Genomic DNA, 22,967 nt, shown 5'->3' on the forward strand with positions numbered 1-22,967 from the left:
AAAAACCTCCTGGTATGAAGTAGTTCAGATGGTGGTATGCATCTGAACTACTTCATACCAGGAGGAGACGGTGTACAGACAGGCAGATTCCCAGTGCTCACTGACCAGCCAGTCTAGACAGTCTGAGTTCTGGGAGACAGCTGTCTCAAAAACAGGGCAGAGAGCAATAGAGGAAAACATCTGGCCTATACACACACATACACACAAACATATGCACATGCAGCACATGCATGTACACACACACAAAACACACTTGGACACATATTACAACATGCATCCAAAATAGAAAATGATGCCAGTGATGCCAGTATGTAAAGACGCTTGCCACCAATCCTAACAGACTAAGTTTTGGGCTGTCTTGAGGCACAGTATGGAAACCAGCACTCAGGCTCTGGTGATAGCCCTTCTAGCATTGACTCTCGGCCCTACTAAGTTGCAGGTTGGAGGCCAGCAAGACTATTCATAAAAGAGAGAAAGAAAAACGGTGCGGCTCTAGTTGGTCAGGTGTCTGTGGAGCAGGACCAGTGTTTTCTTGAAGAGTCTGTCGTTGGCTCCATGTCAGAGACCCTTTATTCTCTGTGTAGATCGAAGGTCGTCTTCTGCCAATGGAGAGGATTAACTTAAGGAATACCTCATTTGTCACGTCTGAGGACCTGAACTGGGTTAAGGAAGTGACCAGAGATGCTTCCATCCTGACCGTGAGTGATTTCTGAAGTCCTGGAGAATCCGTATGCTCCGAGTGTGGAAGCGGGTGATTCGGTACTCTCTTCAAGAGGAAGTACCATCTGAATTCCACTCTGAGTGAGTCCTGAGCAAGGCCTCCCAGATGAGCAGTGCTGGAGGGCAGCCCTGTCTGACTACAGGATGAGGAGAAGGAAATAGTTACCATGGTGATTTGTCTGCTGTCGCCCATCACCTGCTCTTCTTTTTTTCTTCTTTCTCCCTTGCTCTTTTGCCCCTGGGAATTCCCAGGATTATTTTTATCCATGAAAGATGTCAAATTAAAACAGGGTTCCCCCAAGAGACAGCTAGTTGTTAGTTATTTACCTCAAAGTATAAAATACTTTGTAGTAGACAGACAAAGTTGGTCTTAGGGGTTATATTTAGAAAATGTCAACTTTTAAAGTTTTTATTAAAATACAGCACAGTTGCTGGGTGGTGGTGGTACACACCCTTACCCAGCACTTGTCAGGCAGAGGCAGGAGGATCTCTTGAGTTTGAGGCCAGCCTGATCTACAGAGTGAGTTCTAAGACAGTCAGGGCTGTTACTCAGAGAAACCCTTGTCTAGGAAAAAAGAAGAAAGAAAGAAATACAGCATAGTTAAAGAAAAAGCACACTTAGAAGTGTATAACTTGAGTTTTACAAATTAAATAGACCTATGTAACCAACACAAAGGACTAAAAAACAGAAATTATAGGTACACTCAACCCCCTAACCATATTTCCTGGTTATTGCTAGTCCCATTCCCTGGGAATAGCAAGCATCCTGAATTGGCAAAAGCATGTGTTCTTTTTGCCAGATAGATAGATAGATGGATGGATAGATAGATAGATAGATAGATAGATAGATAGATAGAAAATCAGAGAGTGAACAGTCTTTTATGTATGACTTATTCAACCTTGTGTGCAGAGTTTCATGCATATTGTTGGGTATGTTAGTAGGCCTTCATTTTTATTATTGTATAGTATTACATTATAAGACTGCCAAAGTGTATAAGTCTATGAGAATGATAGGAATCCTATCAGGTAGAGGAACTCAAGCAGAGGGAATGCACAGTCATTTATCCTCTATAGTAAAATCTCCATCATGTGCTTGTTTCTAGATTCCCATGCATTTCTGGGCACTTTTTTACCCAAAGAGAGCAATGGACCAAGCCCGAGAACTGGTTAACATGTTGGAGAAGATAGCTGGCCCCATTGGTATGCGCATAAGCCCCCCAGCCTGGGTTGAACTGAAGGATGACCGAATAGAGACCTATATCAGGACTATTCAGTCCCTTCTGGGAGTTGAGGTAATAAAGTAACTTAATTGAAGTAAACTTACAAGATCTCTGGAAGTACTTGAATGCTTAATCTTATGTAGATTGTGTCAGTCTGTTTGATGCCCAGGAGCATACATTCTTCTCCTTTTCACATGAAACTGTTCTTCTTGCCCTTTGGTTATTATCTTTTCTCATTCTGTTGGCTGTCACGTGCTCCCGTGTGCTCCCTGTCTAGCCATTCCCTTATGAAGTTGTCTGAAATAATAGTCACTTAGTTCATTATCTGTAGAACATGCTGTGCTCAGGAACCAACTACTTGGGCCAAGTGCTGTCTTCTGGATTCAGTTCTGAGTTGTAACAGAATAGTCTGGCCCAGAATGCAAATTGCCCTAGTGATGAACTTGACCTTAGACACATAAACGAATCCAGATAACTGATCAGAACACTGGATATGGGCACTCCCATTCCAGCTTCCAGACTTTTCCTTCTTATCTCTTTGTAAATAAAATATTTTTCCTTTTTTATGTGTGTTGCTTGTATGTATGTCTGTCCATAGTGTGTGTGCCTGGCACCTGAGGGGTCCCAGATTCCCTAGAACTGGAGTTACAGACTGTTGTGAGCTGCCATGTAGGTGCTGGGACTTGAACCCAGGTCTTCTACAAGAGCAACAAGTGCTCTTACCCTCTGAGCCATCTCCCCAGCACTTTGTAAGTAGTAGAGGAGAGGATGGAGGTAGAAGAGAAGTTGTTGGCGATAATTATCCCATAAGCCCAGGAGTCTGCTGAGTTTAATTGTTCTGGAAAGGTCAGTCCTAGAATTGGAGCCTCTTAGCATTGTGGTATTCTGTTTGACATCCCACTTTTGGAAGGTCCTCTGTTTTGACATTGGCTAAGAGTGCTGGGAAACAGAGGCTCCTGCCAGGTCTGTTGCTGGTAGTGTCTGTTCTCCCTAGACAGAAAGTGAGGACTAGCTACTGTGAACTTGGCTTCGTCCCTCTTGTGCTTGGCTCTACACACTGCCTTGTAGTGCTGTGTGCCTTGCTTCCTCAGCTGAAGCTCTGTGGTCTGACACATTGCTTAGTTGGCGGAAGAGCACAGGGAAGTCATTGAGGGCAGTCAGAGGAGGAGTCATAGAACCTTAGCATACTTCCAAGCCTAGCCCTTTTCTAGAATCTGAAGCCTCCTAGGCAGTAACCATCAGTAGTCATAGCCAGCTATAGGTGTTAGTAATGTACTACCTGTCCATGGACAGCAGCTCCAAGCCCATGCTAGTTCAGATTAAAAGGATGTTTCTGGTTAGAATGCCCACCATCTGTTTTTCAGTTGCACGTCTATCGTATCTGTGTCCCATGAAAGTCCCCAGAGTGATCAGGGCCTGACAGAGTATGCACCTCTCCTCTAGGGGAAGATACAAATGGTCGTTTGCATCATCATGGGCACACGTGATGATCTCTATGGAGCCATCAAGAAGCTGTGCTGTGTGCAGTCCCCAGTGCCCTCACAGGTGAGTGGAGGCAGGGCTCCAGCTCAGTGCCTCTGATGGGCTAGAAGCTGATGTAGCCACTAGGGGCCAGTATGCTTCGAGCTTCTGACTGGAATGAGCCAGCAGCAGCAGGTGGCCCTGTCTTTTGAGGGCTCTTCCTGCTCCTCACAATCCCTAAGTGCTTCCCCATGACCAAGCTGGATGGGTGGGCTTCACTCTGAGAAGGGAAGATATTTTTTCCTAGGTAGCTATAAAAATGACACTCTGAATAAGATAAAAGTTTTTTGTATGGTTTTGAATGCTCATGTGTGTACTATGAGTATATATGCCTAGTGACCCTAGAGTTAGAGTTATTAACAGATATATACTAATTCAAGTTTCCTAAATGTAGTACACTCAGCCCTCAGTATTTGTGGTCTTTTGAGACAAATCTTGTGTAACCCAGGCTAAACTCATACTCCCTGCATACACAAAGATGATTTTGAATTCCTATCCCTCCTGCTTCTAACCCCCCCCACACACACACACACAAAGTGCTGGAATTACAAGCATGCCACCATGCCTGGCCTGACTGTGGATTCTGCATCAGCTGATTCACCAAACATAGTTTAAAACATTCTGAAAGAAAATTACACCTCTTCTGAGCTCATCAGACTCATAAAGGAAACCCTTGTGCTTATTCTTAAACCATACAGGATAACAACTATTTACATAGTGATTGCATTCAGTCCTAAAAGTAATAGCAATCTGGGTGTACATAAGGATTTGGGGCAACTATACACAAATACTGTACCAGGAGGGTATGGGACAGCTATACACAAATACTGCATCGTTGCATGGGAGGGAGTTGAGAATCCTCTCATTTCACTTTCCTTGTTGGAAGGGACTGGAGCCAAGAGATGTTGGTGCTTTAGAACTGTTAACATTTCCTAAGAGATCAATGATGTTCTGATCCTATAGGTCATCAATGTCCGAACCATTGGTCAACCCACCAGGCTTCGGAGTGTGGCTCAGAAAATTTTGCTTCAGATGAACTGTAAACTGGGTGGTGAGCTTTGGGGAGTGGATATCCCATTGGTGAGTGATGTTGAACTGTGTGTTCTGTGCCTGGCTCTTTCCCATCCTCCCCTCTTGTCATCCTTTCTATTCTCATTGTAGACTCAGGTCCAGCCAGCTGCTGCATGTTACTAGACAGGCCGTGAGCTAAGCATGTACTTTATGTTTTCAAGTGGTGAGAAAGTTCAGGTCAACATTTTCTGATACATGAAGATTACCTTCTTTCAGTTCTCAGTATTTTACGTACACTTTGACTGGAACACAGAGCATTGGTTGCCTCTGTTTACCACTGTAGTCCTCAAAAGGCAGAATTACAAGGTTCCTAAGGAGACTCTCAGCTCACAAAACCCGAAGATTTACTCATTTGTCCTTTCATAGAAAGCACTTGCTGACCTGATATAGATCTGACTTGGTTTATTGTGTTTAGAAAGTCAAGTCGATTGCAGTCTTTCTGTTTCTTTTATAGAACTTGTTTTCATGTGTAAATCATAAGGAATATTGCTTTGAAGTTAAGATAATACAGACAGAGGAATGGATTGCTTGGGTTTGAACTTCTGTTTTTGTTTTTCAACCTAGAAACAGTTAATGGTGATTGGAATGGATGTATACCATGACCCCAGCAGAGGCATGCGCTCTGTGGTTGGCTTTGTTGCCAGCATAAATCTGTAAGCAAAAATCATAGCTGTATGATGCCTGACCTTATTATAAATCCATTAGATGATTTTTGGGCACTCTGTATCACACTATAAGAAGCACTAAGTTCCTTCCTCTGTCCTTTAATAGCTATATTTGCAATGTGAAATGCCACACTCATCAGGACAGATCTGTTCCCTGTATTCTGCAGCTCTTGCAAGAGGCTGCCAGCATTTTGTGTTACTAGCCTTTTTAGAAATGAAATTACCGCTGGGCGTTGGTGGTGCACGCCTTTAATCCCAGCACTCGGGAGGCAGAGGCAGGCGGATCTCTGTGAGTTCGAGGCCGGGCTGGACCGACAGCCTCCAAAACAATATAGAGAGACCCTGACTCGTAAAACCAAAAAAAAAAAAAAAAAAAGAAATGAAATTACCATTGAGGAAGGTGGGAGGTGGGTATTAGGGTGTGGTGCATGTTTGGAGGTCAGAGGCCACCTCTGTGGTGGAGTCAGTTGTCCCTCCACATGGCTGTGGGCATTGAACTCAGGTTGTTAGGCTTATACTGACCCCACAAATGGCAGGTAGATGGCAGGTACATATACAAATGCACTTGGCAGGTAGATGTGTGTTGAGCTGATTCAAAAGGAACGTTGTGTGTGGACAGCGGACCACAGAGAGTGGCTGCTCACTGTTCTCTGTGTGTCTCTCCTTTCTCCCCTGCACCTGCCTAGCACACTTACCAAATGGTATTCGAGGGTGGTGTTCCAGATGCCACATCAGGAAATTGTGGACAGCCTGAAGCTCTGCTTGGTGGGCTCCTTGAAGAAATACTATGAGGTGAGGAGATCAGAAACCCCAAAATTTCTGCATTTTAGGACTACCTGTTTAAGTTTTGAGCAGAAATCTGGCATGGTGGGAGGAAATCAAAGGTGAATCTCTGAAAGACTCGTAGCCCGGTGGAGAGCTTAGTGTCCTGTCCCAGGCATCTGCTTCTGTAGAGCAGTTACAGAGCTGACGCTGCACCGCAGGGTGGTAAGTTAGAGATCTGCCTGGCTGGCCATCGTGCCTGCAGACATGCTTCCCATGCCCTTGCTGGCTGAGCTGGAGGTAAACTTCAGCATTGAAAACTCATTAATTTACTCAGCTCTTTATGACTGTCATTACCCGCTGACTCTCCATTTTGGTTTAGGACAAAAGCTTCACTGTAAATCACGTCTCATAGTTTGAAAGATTGCTACCCATAGACGATTGCTGTCATTAAGCTGATAAGAGGCTAAAAGAGTGAGCAAGCAAGGCTCTGCATTTTGTGCTGGCCAGGACATCAAAGGAGGCAGTGGGGCTTTGCATAGGTTGTAGACCACAGGGAACTTGATTCTGTGTGGCTGAAGTCACTCTCCAAAACCCCACCTTGTTTCTTTACGGAATTACCATTCTTGCAGTGCCCTCATGTGTTAGACAATATGGATTTCTGTGTCTAAGAAGTTCCAAATGATGTGGTAACTTGTTACCAAGCTCTGTTACTTCTTTTCTTACCATTGCTTCCTTGCAAGCTCTGCCTGTCTTCTGGGCCTAACTCAGAGATGACCTCTGTGACACTTGCCTATTTTCTCCTTGCTGTTCCCTCCCTTAGCTAAAATGATTGGCTCCTGTTCTTCTCCCAGTCCTTCATTATGTACCATTTACTGGTTATAACGTCTTGTTAACTTGAGTTTGTTTCTGTCATTACCCACCCTTCTCTACTTTGGTGGTGTTTGGGGTCAGACTCAGGACCTTGCACATGCTCAGTTGATGCTTTACTTTTTAGCTGTATTCTCAGGCCTCTCACTGGATTTTTGTTTTATTGGTTTGGTTTGCTTTCTTCTTTTTGAGACAAGGTCTCTCTAGGCAGCCTTGGCATACTGGAACTCCATATGTAGACCAGGCTGGCCTTGAACTCATAGAAACTCCCACCTGTCTCTGCCTCACAAGTGCCACCATATTCGGCTTGGAAGTGGCTTTTTCTATTCACTCCTTTGATGGTTTACTCTCACCTGTTTTTGCATACCTTTTCTTGTTTTCTAGATGGAAGTTGCTAATTTTTATGTGTGTCTGTCCTACTTTTCATATCTTGTACGCTTTTCCAGCAAATGTTAATTTCAGAAATGTCATTGTTGATACAAGAATCTAGGGCCGAACAATGAAGTTTACCAAAGATTACCCCAATTCAGAAGACCCGCTAGTTGAAAGTTTGGGTGGCTCCCCAAATCTCATTGACTGAAGGGACACAGAACTCACTAAAAGCTGTTATATCCATGTTTGAGGTTTGTTTTAGGAAAAGGATAGAGACTAAAGTCACTTAGGAGAAGGTATGCACTGTCTAAGTCAGGGAAAGTCAGTAGTCAGAACACTTAGTTTCCTGGCACCAAGATACATGATAAGATGATAAGGCATGTGGAGAACGCCAACCAGGATCTGAGAGCTTTGTATCCAGAAGTTCACTGGAATGCTTACATGGGTGTGGTAAGCTGATTAATTGCCCTTTTGATTGATTGCACTCTATAATGTTTGTAGTCTGACTTGTATGCGCCTGTTATGCCTCTACTCAGATAGCTTAATAGCTAATGAATGGGCAGAGTTGCTACGAGGCTCACACTAACTTTGAGTTCACTGTGTGGCCCAGGCTGTACCCTCTGTCTGTGATTTCCCTGTTTTAGCTGTCTATGTCCTGGGATTACAAGTGTGTACCAACAAATGCAACTTGAGGGATTTCTTCAGATGTTGTGATGCCCTTTTCCTCATGCGGTGGTGATGGCAGATTGTCAGTCACCATAGGGTCAAGATTGCAGGTGGGCAAAGGAAAGCACTAGAGTAAGTTAATCATAGTCTCTTAGAGTAAATTATAAATCACATTTGAGTTACCTAATTTCTCACATTTTCCCTACTGATCCAAGATAGTGATGTTCTCTAGTTTGTCATTGCCTTTACCTAGGTACCCAGGGAAAACCTCAAAATCTGTAAAGGGAAATAGCTTCAGAGTCCGCATTATCTGTTTGTTTATTGAGAACATCGTGTTTGGCTTTTGGTTTTGAAAAAAGAGCACATATATGCCCATTCTTCTTATTTGTTTTTGTTTGAGCTGAGGTTTTATATTGTAGGTCAAGTTACCCTGGAATTACTATTAATCTGGACTAGAATTATAGGTGTGAGTCATTATGTCCAGTCAGATTCACTTTAATTAAAGAGCTCATGAAGGAAGAAAAATACAGAAGTGAAGATGAAAACAAAACAACAGAAATACAGAGAAATGAGGGTTGCTTTTGGATGCCTCTCCCCTAAGGGCATGCAGCTAAGAGAAAGTTACTCAGCATTAGGGAAAGTCTTCAAAGGCCAAAACAAAGCCAAGACCCTCCAACATGGGATCCTAAGTATTACCAAGCTTAAAGCAAAAAAAAAAAAAAAAAAAAAAAAAAAAAAGAGGAATAAAGTGAACTCTGACTCATTGTGACCCTGTGTGTGGATGGGGTGGGCTGTGACTGCTGCTTAGAAGAAGGGATACCAAGGTCCTTAGCAGGAAGCAGCCAACAAGTACCTGGGGTATGAGGAAAGAAAATGAGAAGAAACTGAGTAACTCATAGAAGACTCCCTTAATTAATCAGATACCCTGCTGTGCATGTGGTGACTCATTTCTGTTACCCGAGCCTTTCCAGAGGCTGAGACTGGAGGAGGATTGCAGCTTGTGGGGCCCTCATCTCAATAAACAGATGAGGGCCAGCACATGGCTGAGTGGGTAAAGGCGCTTGCCCACAAGCCTGACCATCTGAGTTTGATCTGGACCTACATGGTAGAAGAGACCCTGCTCCTACTGCTCACACACACACACACACACACACACACACACACACACACACACACACACACACACACACACTCGCACACTAACATGCTTCTGCCCCCCAATAAATCAATGTTAAAAAAGAAAATTAATGAATAAATAAAAACAACTTATTATCTTCAAAGAGATTTTTTTTAATTACTAAGAATTTGGACAATGAACTGAAAACTATGAAATCTACAATTTCTAAAAGGGGATCTGCAATAATTGAGATTGCTCCCCCATAGGTAGGTGTGTTAGTGTGTTAAAGAGGCTATAACAAAGTCCTGTGGGTGGAGAACATGAAGAATGACATGAATTTCCTCCTAGTTCCTGAGAAGTTTGAGGTGAAGGTGACAGTGGGGTTGATTTCTTCTGGTGTCTTTCTGTCCTGTAAATAGATTTTTCACACATTTTTACCTCTGTGTTTGTGTCATTATCTAAAAAAATCAGTCACATTCTGAGACCCAGCAGGGTAGGGTGTCAGCATAGGAGTGGCGGGGATGTTGCCATCCACAACAGTGGGTAGCAGGGGTTTAAATACAAAGTGGTTTAAATGCAAAGGAGGAAAGGCCAGAAGAAAGTAATCAGACTAAAACACAGATGCAGGAGCTAAAACACAGGGAACCACCACACATATATTTCTGTGTGTATTTTTTGTTTTGTTTTCAAGAGAGGGTTTCTCTATGTAGTTGTGGCTGTCCTGGAACTCACTCTGTACCAGGGTGATCTGCCTGCCTCTGCCTCCCGAGTGCTAGGATTAAAGGCATGCCACCACCGCCTGGCTTGTTTTGTAACTCCATACTGCCCTCCCCTTGTGTATTTTAAAATGTTAAAATACCGTGTTTTAAAATGCACAAGGCAGCAAACAAACATAAGGGCCAAAGCAGTATCTGAAAAGACAGAAGAGAAGAATGTTCTGTGATGGAGAGGATGTGAGAGCATTGGTTCAGAAACTCCAACAAGCAGGTACAGTGGTACCCATGTAATTTCAGCACGATGCAGGGCGATCCTGAGTTCAAGGCCAGCCTGTACTGCCTAGTAAGGCCTGGTGTCTGTGTCTGTCCGTCCGTCCGTCCGTCCGTCCATCCGTCCGTCCGTCCGTCCGTGTGTGTGTGTGTGTGTGTGTGTGTGTGTGTGTACACGTGCGAGCATGGGTGTGTCTGTGTCTGTCTGTCTGTCTGTCTCTTGCACATACATGGTACAACAGATCCCAGAAGATAAAAAGATGTGTGTATGCATGAGCATATATATGTATTTATGTATATATATGCAAAGATACAGTTAGGCACATTATAAAAACTTGTTGGGAGCAGGCATAAAAATACACATAGATTGGGAGAGCAAAGAAGAGGTTATATCTGTTGTGCCCAAGTTGCAAAGTCCCCAGAGACTACCAGGAAGACAAACCCACTAAACTGCAAAAGCAAGGTTTTAATTGTTCATTCAACCATGACAGGGACCCTGTCTAGTAAGCTGACCAGCAGCCTCCAGAGGAAGTGAAGTTCCCTGTCTACTGCTAGGTTTTAAAGACAAAAGTTACAGGATTACATCAGTAGGTATAGGTTGGTTTCTGATTGGTTGACATTTGGGAACAATCAGAAGAATTTCTCAAAGTCATATTTTGGCATGAAATACCTGTGTAGCAATTATTTTCATTGGTCAGTGCTGAGAGGGAATATTCTGTGGTTTCTATGGCATTGTCTTGTTACTTGCAGGTGGCCTGTTGTACATAGATACCAATAGTTCTCAGAACTATATCCTGGAGACTAGAGGGGAGGTTTTGGTCCCCCCTGGAGTTTTCTTTTGTGGCCTACCTGTTGTGGCTACTATCAGGGGGCTGAGTGAGGGTCTGGTTCCTTTATTTCCAAATTATTAGAAGTGAAGCCTTTGAGTTTAGTTTACCCCTTTCAATAACCTTAATGAATTAATAGCTAACTTGTCAAGCAGTACAATCATAATGATCTAATGTCCACCAAAAATGACTTCCAGAAATGGCAGTGAAAGATGCGCAGGGAAATGAGAAATGGAGATGGTATCCTTATAAGATTTGCACTGAAGTAAATTACTAAAGATGACATTGTTCACAGGAAAAAGATACTTTAGGTAAAAGGTAGAACTGTTAAAGGAGCTGGGTGTGGTGGTATATACCCTTAATCCCAGTACTCAGGAGGCAGAGTTAGGCGGATCTCTGAGTTTGAGGCCAGCCGGGTCTACAGATTGAGTTCCTGGATAGCCAGGGCTACACAGAGAAACCCTGTCTTGAAAAACAGGGAAAAAATGTTTAAAAGAATAAGCAACAGTAAAAGTAATAGATACGAGGGTAAAGTTAAGTGAATACATAACATCTAAAATTACAGTGTCACATTGTATGTGTGGGGAGTCTACTCCAGAATCCATGACAGCAGCAGCCTATCAGCTCATCATTAGGAAGAAGTAGGCAGCAGTCCAGTGTTAAGTCTTTGAATCATGAGGAAAAAAAAGACATTTTTATGTTACATTTTATTGTGATAAAGATGTATGTTGAGCTAGATATCCCAGTACTGGGAATGTTGAGCCAGGAAGATTTTGAGTTTGAGGCTAGCCTAGGCTACATAGTGATACCCTGCCTCAGAATACTAAACAAGGCCTGGGGACATAGCTCTGTCAGGAAAGTGAGGTAGGACTGGGTTAGTGTGGGTCCTGACCCAGTGGCTGCCGTTCTGTGACTGTGGGTGTGGGGTATGGAAATAGGGTCTCTGTAACTCGGGTTGATCTCAAACTCCCCAAACCCCAGGCTGGCCTTGGATTGTTACTCCTGTCTCATCCAAAAGCACCGATACGCTCCAGCACATCGAGCTATGCCTGCTATTCTAAGAGGCGAGTTGGACACAGATGCAGAGAGAATACATGTGAAAGTGCAGAGGCAGATGACTCTGTTTCCCCTGAGGAAACAATGCTGAAGATAGATGCAGAGGTCCAGTGTTGTAGCTGCAGCCACGGGAAGCTTGAGGGGTTGCAAATAGATAATCTTCCCTAGGGATTTCAGGGGAAGCATGGCTCAACTGACACTTAAAAAAACTTTTTAAAAGGGGTTCTTGGCCAGGTTGAGCTTAAAGGTGACATACACCTTTAATCCTAACCCTTAGGAAACAGAGGCAGGCAGATCTCTTGAGTTAGAGGTTAGACAGGTCTACAGAGTGAGATCTAGGACAGCCAGGGCTACTCAGAGAAACCCTGTCTTAAAACAACAACAATGAATCCCAGCTATTCCTGGCTGGCCTCAAACTCACTGTGTAGCCAAGGATGCTGTTGAGTTTCTGGTGGTCTTGCCTCTACCTCCCAAGTACAGGGATTCTTGGAGTGACACCCCCCCGCATACTTTATATGCAGTGCTGGGTCAGATGTACCCCCACTGAGCTACATCCTTAGCCCACTACTTACATCTTGTTTCATGTTGCAACTTTCAGACCATAAGGTAACAAGTGTCTGTTGTTTGGGGCCACCCAGTTTGTGGTTCCTGGTAGTAACAGTCATGTGGAAACTACTGCTTTGTTCTTCATCTTTGAGGGGAAGCAGCTAGTTTACTGTTCTCGTGAGCATGATGCCACTAGATGTAGAGGTTTTTCATGAAGGTCCTGGGTAACATAGATTGAAGTCCCCTTCTGAACTAGCCTTACATAGCTTTAGTAAACTCACCTGGTCACTATACAGCAGTAAGCACACTTACTGCAAACAGTGGTAGCTTCCTGTCCTTTCAGTTTCTATTTTATTGCATACTTAGAAGTCCCAATTAATGCAGTAAAGAAAGGAAGCTGGAGTTTATTTCTCCTAAATGTTTTCATTTTAGTCTTGAATGGCAGCGATGTGTGTGGTTTTGTTTGAAGTTCGGTTCTATAAGAAAGGAAACTGTTAGGGATGGAGAGATGTCTCTCCATGGTTAAGAACACTTGTTGTTCCTGCAGAGGACCTAGGTTTGGTTTCCAGTATCCATCTGGTGACTTACAACCATCCCTCTCCAGTTCTGGGGGATCTGACATCCTCTTCTGAACTCTGAGGGCACCAGGTTCCCAGCACCTTGATCAGGTGGCTCACAATCACCTGTAACTCCAGTTCCAGGGGAGCTGAATTCTTTGGGCTCTATAGGCACCTAAAATAATGTGTGCACACATTGACACATAGACACATTCGGATAATTGGCAAAATGATATGATTCTTTCTAAAGATGCAAAACCTAGCCAGCTGCTTCTCATTTTATACAATCACCAGTGGTTCATAGGTGTAATGTCAACACTCAGGATGCTGACACAGTCCTTCCAATGTTTGAGGCTAGTCTCAGGTACATAGAGAAATGGTGTCCCAAAAAAAAAAAAAAAAAAAAAAGGCAAGATGGCCTGCTGTGGTGGCTCATGCCTGCAATCTGTAATTCAGCACTTGGGAGGCAGAGGCAAGAGGGCTGTGTCATGTGTTGGAAGTCTATCTCTCCTGGAGTGGAGGAAATCGTGGCACACAGCAGTTGGGCATGGTGGCATACACTGGAATCCTAGTACATGGGGCTAGGGTCGAAGGATCTTGCCTTAGCTTTGAAGCTGGCCTTGGCTACATAATAAATAATCAGGACAGCCAAGGCTTGCCTACATACATAGAAAAGCCCTGTCTCACTGCACTCTCGTTCCTCTAAAGTAGACAGGAGACCAGAACTAACATGAAAGAATGTCACCAGATATCAAGTAAACATGTGGAAGGATGGTCAACTGTGCCCTTAGAGCCTCCCACAGCAAACCCACAATGGCCTGCTATACAGCTGGGAGCACCAGATGCTGGTGTGGTGCACCTCCATCAGAATACTCAGCTTGCCAGCACACAACTAAACATAATCTTGCCACGGAATGCAGGAATCCTGCTCTTCAATATTTTCTCAAACAAGTTGAAAACGTAGGTGCCCACAATAAACTACCCGGAAGCTTACTCTTGTTCACTGAGACCTGGAAGCAGCCAGTGCGTACTGTGGTGGGCAAATGGGAGTTTACTCAGTGCTAGAAAGAAATGAGAGACTCGGCATAGTGATGCATGTCTGTAATCCCCGCACTCGGGAGGGTGAGGCAGGAGGATTACTGAGAGTTCCAGGTCTGTGTGAATTCAAAGCCATGCTGTGCAGGCTAGTGAGGTTGTGTCTCGGTAAGTAAAAGGAAGTAGAACACTTGTCCAGCACATAGCCCTGGGTCCAGTCCCTACTAGTGAAGGAGGAGGAAGGAAAGGAAATGAATAGGTTAAAATGATGTAAGCTAGGACCCAGCTCTTGAGAGTAGAAAATAGGCAGATCAGAAGTTGAAAGCCATGCTCAACTACACCCAGGACTTGAAACCAGCCTGGGCTGCATGAGACCCTGTCACAAAAACAAAACTACTAAGTTCAATGCATATTAGTATACATGGCATTTAAAATGAAAGGTGACTACTAAAGTTTGAGTGAGACCAATGCTGTTTTATATGCTTGCAAGTGGCTATGATACCTGACTTAAGAGTTGGAAATATATTACAGTCTACTGCAATACCACACATCATTTACTCTGCAAAAATGATACTGTAATTTATGTCAAAATTTTTCATGAAAATGCTTCAGGATGTGCTGGGAACAAAGCTTGGTGACAGAGTGCTTGCCTGGTTTGATCTCCAGCAGGAGAGAAGAGAAGTTTTCCATAGAGTCCATCTTGAGAGACCCCTGTGTGGCCCGTCCAGTTCATAGCACTCATGTCCAGCTGCCTGAACTATGCAAGCTCTTCCTGGTCACTCCAGCCTCACAAGGCTGAGTACCAGCCTTCCCTACCACTTGTGTGTGAAAATCCCAACAGGTTTGACACCTGCCTCTGCAGCTTTCTCCCTCATGACTAAGCCCTGAGCCTGACTTGATCTGCTACCGACTTGAGCTGACAACTGCAAAGTGGAATTGCTACCAACTAGACTAGCCAGGCTGATAAGGCCAGTAACCCAAAGCTATCAGTGGAATGAATTCCCACAACACCTCACTACAAAAGTTAGTTTAAAACAGGATCTTAGGCTATGTATGTAACCTAGGCTGGAATTTGCAATCCTCCTGCCTCAGCATTGTAAGTGCTAGAACTATAGACATTTTCTGCTACACCCAGTCTCTACAGCCTTTATACATATATTTATATGTTAAAATATATGTCATCTTATATGCCATTGTGGGGTGTGTGTGTGTGTGTATGTGTGTGTTCATCAATTTCTAGCTTGTTTTTGAGACAGAGACTCTGCTGGAACCCAGAGCTCACTGTTGGCTGCATGGCTGGTCTGGGATTCTCTGGGATTCTCCTAGCTCTGTTCCCCGAGGCTGCTGCACCTGGCTTTTTATGTGGGCCCTGGGGATCATGCTTGGGCAGCAAGTCCTTTACCCACCAAGTCACTTCCTCAGCCACTGTGTTCGTATTAGCATGTACGTATAACTTCTTTCCTCTCCACCTGGAGAATGTAGTGAGGTGTTGTGGGAATTCATTCCACTGATAGCTTTGGGGTACTGGGCCTTATCAGCCTGGCTAGTCTAGTTGGTAGACCATGAGACTCTTAATCTCAGGGTTGTGGGTTAGTGCCCCACATTGGGTGCCAGTGAAATGTGAAGGTATAAAAAGTGATTTATTAAAGGGTGCGATGAAAAAGAGAAACTCACAGATAGAGAGTGAGGCTGATGCCTCCACCACAGATTTGGTACCACCTCTCTGCCCTTTGGGACACCAACCACCCAAGCAGTAGCCTGAAAGAATGCATTCTCTCTCTCTCTCTCTCTCTCTCTCTCTCTCTCTCTCTCTCTCTCTCTCTCTCTCTCTCTGTCTCTCTCTCTCTCTGTCTCTCTCTCTCTCTGTCTCTCTGTCTCTCTGTCTATCTCTCTCCATCCCTCCCTCCCCTTTCTCTCCTCTTTCTCTCTCTCGCTCTTGCTCTATCCTCCCCTCTCTATCTCTATCTTGTTAGTTGTGATGTACCAGCTAAAGCCACACCCTAAGGCTGGTACCTCAAAGGTATTGGCAGAATGAATTCCCACAACAGTGAGGTGATCCCTTTTCTAGTGTTTTCAGCAGGAAACAGTATTCAAAGCCATAGCTAAGCCGTGGAGTCAGACTCAGCGGAGCTCATGCCCCACATCCCATGTCTTTCCTGTGTTGTGTGTGAAGGCACATCTGTGCTCCCCAGTCACCACCCTTCTTAGCACAGCAAATCAGCTTCTGAGTGAGGCTGAGTTTTTTGTGTGCTCTGTGGCTAAAGTCATAGTTCCCCACTGGGGCAGTATCTGGAGACACTGTGGTTATGACTGCTGTAGCATTTAGTAGGCAGAGACTTGGGGCAGTACCAAATGCAGACTTGCAGAGCACAGTGAACACTCATCCATCTCCAAATGCTGGTCTTCTGGGACTGAGAAACCCTGGTTTAGGGGCACTCTGGATAGTAGGGGACAGAAATCTTATCACATTAAAAAAAGGGGGGGTTGGGGGTGAGGCAGAAAAAAAAGTACCACAAACAAAGATAGTAGCTCCAGTAATTGTAAAGATGTTCGTAAAAAATTGGAATATTTGAGGTTTCTCGGAAAGGGGGCCATTGATTTTTGAAGAATTTTTTGAAACAGGGTCTCATTATTTAGCCCTGGCTGGTGGAACTCACTAGGTAGGCAATTTGATCTTGAACTCAACACAGATCCACCTACCTCTTCTGGAGTGCTGGGGTTAAAGGCATGTGCCATCACACACCCAGCTTGAAACACTGAATGAAAACTTTAAGAAAATACTTGGAGAGAATTTGAGACCAGATTTTACCCCACAGCTTAAGCTAACCTGCAGTTTGCTGTGTAGCCTATGCTGACCTCAACTTCACAGCAGTCTTCCTGCCTTGGACTTTTTAAGAGCCGGGATTGCAAACTCAAGTCACCATGCTCAGCAAGATCATTTTTGGAAAAGGGTTTTTGAGATAAGATTTTCTTGGGGTCATCCTTACAGAAGGTAATGAATATTTAAGCTTTACTCGTAATTTATCTTGTAAGGAACAAGATCCTACATTAAACTAATCAGAACTGAATCAAATCAGTGTCGAGGGGATTTCTAACTTAAAATGTACCCAAATGCAGTCTCAGAGCTGATGCAGAGAAAACTCACTATTAGTTATCATAAGTGTTTATGACATTCTACTGGTCATGGGGTATTGTGAAGAACCTGTCACTTGTCAGTAACTTGGGATGTTTACTTACATGTCAAAATCTGAGTCTATATTCCTGTGTCAGACCTTCCTTAACACTTGGGCTTTTCTGGGCAGTTGTCAGCATTAAATCCAAGTCAGAAAAAAAAATCCAAGTCAGATAAACACTGATTTACCCTTTCTGGCCGTTATCTTTGTAAAAAAAAAACGTTGAGTCCTTGCTTCCTCCTTCCCTTTCTCCCTTCTTCTTCCTTCCCTCCCTGTGTCCTCTCTCCTTTCATTCCTTTTTCCAGAGACAAGATTTCACCTATGGCCAGGTACCCTGGAACTCATGGTGATCCTCCTGTCTCAGCCTTTCAAATGCTGCCTTTGGCCGGGCGTTGGTGGCGCACGCCTTTAATCCCAGCACTCGGGAGGCAGAGGCAGGCGGATCTCTGTGAGTTCGAGACCAGCCTGGACTACCAAGCGAGTTCCAGGACAGCCTCCAAAGCCACAGAGAAACCCTGCCTCGGAAAAAACAAAAACAAAAACAAAAACAACAACATCAAATGCTGCCTTTGCAGGTATGTGCAGCCATGTCAGGCTCCTGCCATTGCCTTTTAGCAGTGCTGATTCTGTTTGGGGGTGAGCTGTGAGCACGTGACTCATAATTGCCATGTCTTCTTTCATGCTTTAATGCACCACAGCTGTATCAAGCCTTTTTGCTACTCTGAACAAATCTAGAAATGGTTAGATGCTTTTGGCATGCTTGGCAGTCATGTGCTTTGGGCTCACTGCTATAGGGCCCAACTGCCAAACCTCCAACTTGCACAGTGGGTATGAGCTTTTCACTGTGGTCCTTGAGCAAAGAGCCTTTGGAGTCACCTCCTCCAGGTGTCATTTCAGGTGAACCATTGTCTCCCAGAGAAGATCGTGGTGTACCGAGATGGAGTGTCTGATGGCCAGCTAAAGACAGTTGCCAACTACGAGATTCCTCAGCTGCAGAAGTGCTTCGAAGCCTTTGAGAACTACCACCCTAAGATGGTGGTGTTTGTAGTTCAGAAGAAAATCAGCACCAATCTGTACCTGGCTGCTCCTGACCACTTTGTGACCCCTTCCCCTGGGACTGTAGTCGACCATACCATAACCAGCTGTGAGTGGTAAGTAGACAAAATGTTGAAGAAGGCAAGATCTGAAGGAGCTCAGTGATGGAGCAGTAGTCCTGTGTGAGCACGGGCTCATCTCTACCAACCACAGATAGACATGCACATGTGCACACACAAGCACACATGTACAGACACATACACATGTATACATACAAGCAAACATGCACAAGCACTTCACCACAAAGCTGTGTTCAGAGCTCTAAAATTAAAAAAAATTTTAGACAGGTTTCTCTGTATTGTCCTAGCTAGTCTGGAAATGGGCTCTGTAGACCAGGCTGGCCTCAAACTCACAGAGATCCACTTGTTTCCACTGCGATTAAAGGAATACACTACTGCCACCCAGCTAAAAACATGTTTTTAATGACAAAACTTTTACTTCTTACATGTACCCCTGCTTTGTTCCTTTGAGATAGGGTCTCATGTAGCTCAAACTGTCTATGTAGCCCAAGCTGATCTCAACAGATGGCTTGCCTCTTTATCCTCCCCAGGGCTGAGATTATATCCATGAGCCCCCCCCCCACACACACACACCAGTGTTGTTTGGTGTAATTGACTTTACCGTTTCCTCCCTGAGCCCCGTGTCCCTGTGTGATAGGACTGTGGTGATCTTTGAAATGCCTGTCACCAGTTGGTGCTCTTTGTTTGCTAGGGTGGATTTCTACCTTCTTGCCCATCATGTTCGGCAAGGCTGTGGCATACCTACACACTACATCTGTGTCTTGAACACTGCAAATCTGAGCCCCGATCACATGCAGAGGTAAGCCTGTCTGAAACGTACTTGTTCTCACTGTTTTCCCGACTACTAGCTAAGTCACTAGTCACTGTCTCTCAAGATAGCTTATCCTTTTAGTTCGTGTGTGTGTGTGTGTGTGTGTGTGTGTGTGTGTGTGTGTGTGTGTGTGTGTGTGCGCGCTGGAGGCTGAGATCAACTTTAAGTGTCTACCTAGATTTTTGAGACAGTGTCTTTCACTTGGATCTAGAGTTCCAGTTAGACAAGGTCTCTGTCTCTGGTGTTGAGATTACAAGCACACACCATGTGGTTGCTGGGAGCTGAGTTCCAGTCCTCACAGTTGTGCAGTAAGCCTTTACCAACCGAGCTGGCTACCAGTATCTGACCCCTTGACTCTCCCAGGTGTTGATAATAGTCATTATCTTTGTGAGGAGTCATTTGTAATCCTGCTTTATATTAAAAATCACTTGAAGAGCTTTAAGAAAACGGCTGCCTGCCAGCCCTTAATCTTGTGCATTATAAAGCAATGGTATTTACTTAATTTCTTTTAGAAAAATAGTCTTGCTGTGTTGCCCAGGTTGGTCTCAAACTCTTGAACTGAAGTCATGTTCCTAACTCAACCTTCTAAGTATCCAAGATTACAGGGCACACTACTATGCCTACTGGCATTTATGTTTTAAAAGACTGCTTCAGCTACATGTGGTAGCACATGCTCATAATTTTATCACTCAAGAAGTCTGAAGCCAGAAAAGCACCTAGAATCACCAGCCTGAAGGACATAGTTGCAGGTCATTCCCAGCTATATAGAAAGACCTTGTCTCAAAAAGCTAGCTAGCAGCTGGGCAATGATGGTACAGACCTTTAATACCAGCTCTCAGGAAGCAGAGGCAGGCAGATCTCTATGAGCTCAAGACCAGCCTGGTCTATAAAGGGAGTTCCAGGATGGCCAGGGCTGTTACACAGAGAAACTCTGTCTTGGGGGAGGGGGCGCTAGCTAGATGAAAGATAGATGACTACTGCCAATGACTATGACACAGCCACGTTTATGATGTAGAGACCCGTTAGACCCTTTTAGCCTTTTCCTGTAGACAAAATAGGTTTTCCCTTTGTGGTGTTTTTCTTCTTTCATTGTATTGTATTTTACATGTGCAATGCTTTGCCTGCATGCATATATGTATACCATGTGTGCTTGATACTTGTGGAGGCCAGAAAAGGGTATCAGATCTCCTGAAATTGGAGTTGTAGATGATTGTGAGCTGCCATGTGGTTGTTGGGAACTAAACCTGGATCCTCTGGAAGAGCAGCCAGTGCTCTTTAACTGCTGAGCTATTTTTCCAGCCCCCCTTTTTAAATTAAAAACAAAAGCAAAAACAGAGACGTTCCTAAAATGAGAAGATACCTATCCTTTGGCTTAAGTGGAAATATAAACAATTCCATAAAAAACAGAGAAGTTCCCAAAATGAGAAGATACCCATCCTTTGGCTTAAGTGGGAATGTAAACAATTCGATAAAAAGTAATGGTTTCTCTCTCAGCCCTAGTGGCTCACTCTTATTTTCCTAGCACTTGAGAGGCTGAGGCAGGAAGATCCCTGGCAGCTAAAGGACAACCTGGGCTACTGGAGTTCTAATCCCGCCTAGGCTAGATAGTTGAGAACCTGTACCAGCAAAACAAACCAACCAACCAAATATAAAGCCAAAAATTCCTGAAAATGGCATTAGGTTTCCCAAAATCCCCCAGTTTGTTGTGGGTGTGCTATGTGTATCCCCAAGAGAGTGAAACCCTACCCCCACCCCTTGGTGAGGACGGAAGTGATAAAGAACACATTTTCATCTTAACTTCAGGTTGACTTTCAAACTGTGCCACATGTACTGGAATTGGCCTGGTACTATCCGAGTTCCAGCTCCTTGCAAGTATGCCCACAAGCTAGCCTTCCTGTCTGGACAGATTTTGCATCACGAACCAGCCATCCAGCTGTGTGAGAACCTGTTCTTCCTGTAACTGGCAGTGTGGACACTGGCTACAAGGAGTAACTGGACTGTAGCTCCGCCCATTCTCACAGAATCAGCAGAAACGGCCTTGGGATTCTATGTTGGCATTTTCTCTTTCTCCATCCTTGTAGAATTAGATTTCTGTTCTTCCTTTAACCCTGATATTATAGTAGAGTGTGGTGGGGCATGTCTGTTACCCCAGCACTCAGGAGATTGAAGTAGAAGGATCTTTAGTTCAAGGGCAACCTGGACTACATGGTGAGTTCCAGGCTAGTCAAGGCTACAGAGTGAGACCCTGTCTCAAAAAACAAAAACAAACCCCCATCCCCCCAAAGCCCACAACAAAACCAAACCCTGATGTCAAGGAAGCAAGTTTCTAAGTACCAGCTACAAGCGCCTCGCTGCCTTTGTAGAGCACAGTGGTGTCAGGAACTTCTAGGGGGCTGGGGCAGTGATAAAGCATTTTCTTAGCATGTAAAATCCTGAGTCCAGTTCTCAGCAATCCTCCTGCCAAGTAAGTAAAGACAGAAACACTAGTCCCCAAGGCAGCATGAGCATCAGTTATACCTGGAGGTCATGCCTACAGGACCATTCTATTTCTGGTGCCAGAAGTGATATGAATGAAGTCATTGCAGACATCTAAATAAGAGAATTACTTTATTTGGACAACTGAGAGGGCTATAGAAAGGCCTGTGCAGCATAATGTTTCAGAGAGCACAGATTTATACATGTGTGAAAGACATGTAGTTAAACCAGCTTAAGGCATAGTCAAGCCCTTGAACCCACTTGTCCCAGGGAAGTAAGTGCAGCTATTCTGGCTTCCTTGGAATCTGGCTGAAGCTGCTTTTTTGAACTTTTCAGCCCCTGACAGTTGGATGCATGCACACACATACACCTTTGCTCTTTGTGGCTGATCACCAGTAAATTTGATCAGAATACATGGCAAGAATTCAGCAGAGCTAGGAACATTCTGGATGTAGTGTAGGTTTTTTTCTGCAAATGTCTATAAATGAGATTTTGCAAGAGTTTCTTCCAGCTGTGGGCTGACGTTGCATGGAATTTTTCAAAATCCAGGTTCAGGCTTCCCAAAATTGGCTTGGGCAAAAGTGATGCTGTCACTTGAGTGAGACATGTAGGAAGTTGTCACCAGTCCTGTGGGCTTCAGTGTTTTGGGGAATTTTGGTTTTCTGTGTGGTTTTCTTCTCTCTCTTTTTTTTCTCCTTCTGTTTCAGAATCTTCAAATTTCTTCAGGTTTAAGTGGATCATCCCTTTCCTGGGTTTTAAAATCTAATTTTACCTAACCTTTTCAAATTTGTATGTATCTATGTATGTTTTGGTATGATGGCTAGATGGTGGGGACTGAGCAGAAATACTCATTTTAAATGCCAGTGTGTGAGAAGAGCTTCATCATGAGACAGTGAGGAGAAACTGGGGCTGCAGTAGACAGTGTTAGCATGCTCTCCAAGCACGTGCCAGGTTCTGGATTTAAAGAAGACTTTAGTTTGTTGCAGCACCCTGAGGCTAGGGAGGGATGAGTGTTGGGGTCTTCAAATGCACCCCTGGTTTTATTTGGAGTCTATGACCAAGGCTAGACTGAGACCTGAAATGCAAAAGCCACAGAATTAAACAGAACAGACTGAAAACTGGGTCTTTAGCTGAACAGATTCCGCTTTCTGACTTCTTTGGAAGTAGTTTGAGTTTGTCCTTAGAAGGTGCTGCCCCCAGCACTGCTTTTCCCTTTCAGTAGAGCAGATACTTAATGGTAACGCCAGAATGTCGACTTTCTGTACCTGATGTTCTTGCCCTGTTTTTCAGTTTCAGTGCCAAGCAACGAGCCCAGTGGTGTAAAATAAAAACAATCTCTGTGTGTAGTTGTGTCTGAAAGAATGTGGTTTGTTTATTAAATGGCTATAATGCTTTTCCTCCA

The 22,967-nt window shown here is 44.2% G+C and overlaps 1 protein-coding gene across 3 annotated transcripts in view; it reads left to right on the forward strand.

Annotated features, from left to right (window-relative positions):
• Piwil2 (piwi like RNA-mediated gene silencing 2) overlaps positions 1 to 22,911 on the forward strand; it is a 56,802-nt gene extending 33,891 nt beyond the window's left edge. For 2 of the 3 annotated variants that reach the window (XM_040734889.1, XM_040734926.1), the window contains exons 15-23: positions 585 to 698; positions 1,824 to 2,012; positions 3,384 to 3,485; positions 4,425 to 4,541; positions 5,097 to 5,185; positions 5,884 to 5,989; positions 18,050 to 18,315; positions 18,971 to 19,078; positions 20,894 to 22,911. In XM_040734889.1, the coding sequence (XP_040590823.1) occupies positions 585 to 698; positions 1,824 to 2,012; positions 3,384 to 3,485; positions 4,425 to 4,541; positions 5,097 to 5,185; positions 5,884 to 5,989; positions 18,050 to 18,315; positions 18,971 to 19,078; positions 20,894 to 21,050 (1,248 nt within the window). In that variant the 3' untranslated portion in view covers positions 21,051 to 22,911. The remainder of the gene's footprint in view (positions 1 to 584; positions 699 to 1,823; positions 2,013 to 3,383; positions 3,486 to 4,424; positions 4,542 to 5,096; positions 5,186 to 5,883; positions 5,990 to 18,049; positions 18,316 to 18,970; positions 19,079 to 20,893) is intronic. The other variant, XM_040734970.1, reaches the window with a different exon arrangement.
• The last annotated feature ends 56 nt before the right edge of the window (positions 22,912 to 22,967 follow it).

Source organism: Mesocricetus auratus, unplaced genomic scaffold, assembly GCF_017639785.1.
Source record: "Mesocricetus auratus isolate SY011 unplaced genomic scaffold, BCM_Maur_2.0 Super-Scaffold_2245, whole genome shotgun sequence".
Classification (NCBI taxonomy): domain Eukaryota; kingdom Metazoa; phylum Chordata; class Mammalia; order Rodentia; family Cricetidae; genus Mesocricetus; species Mesocricetus auratus.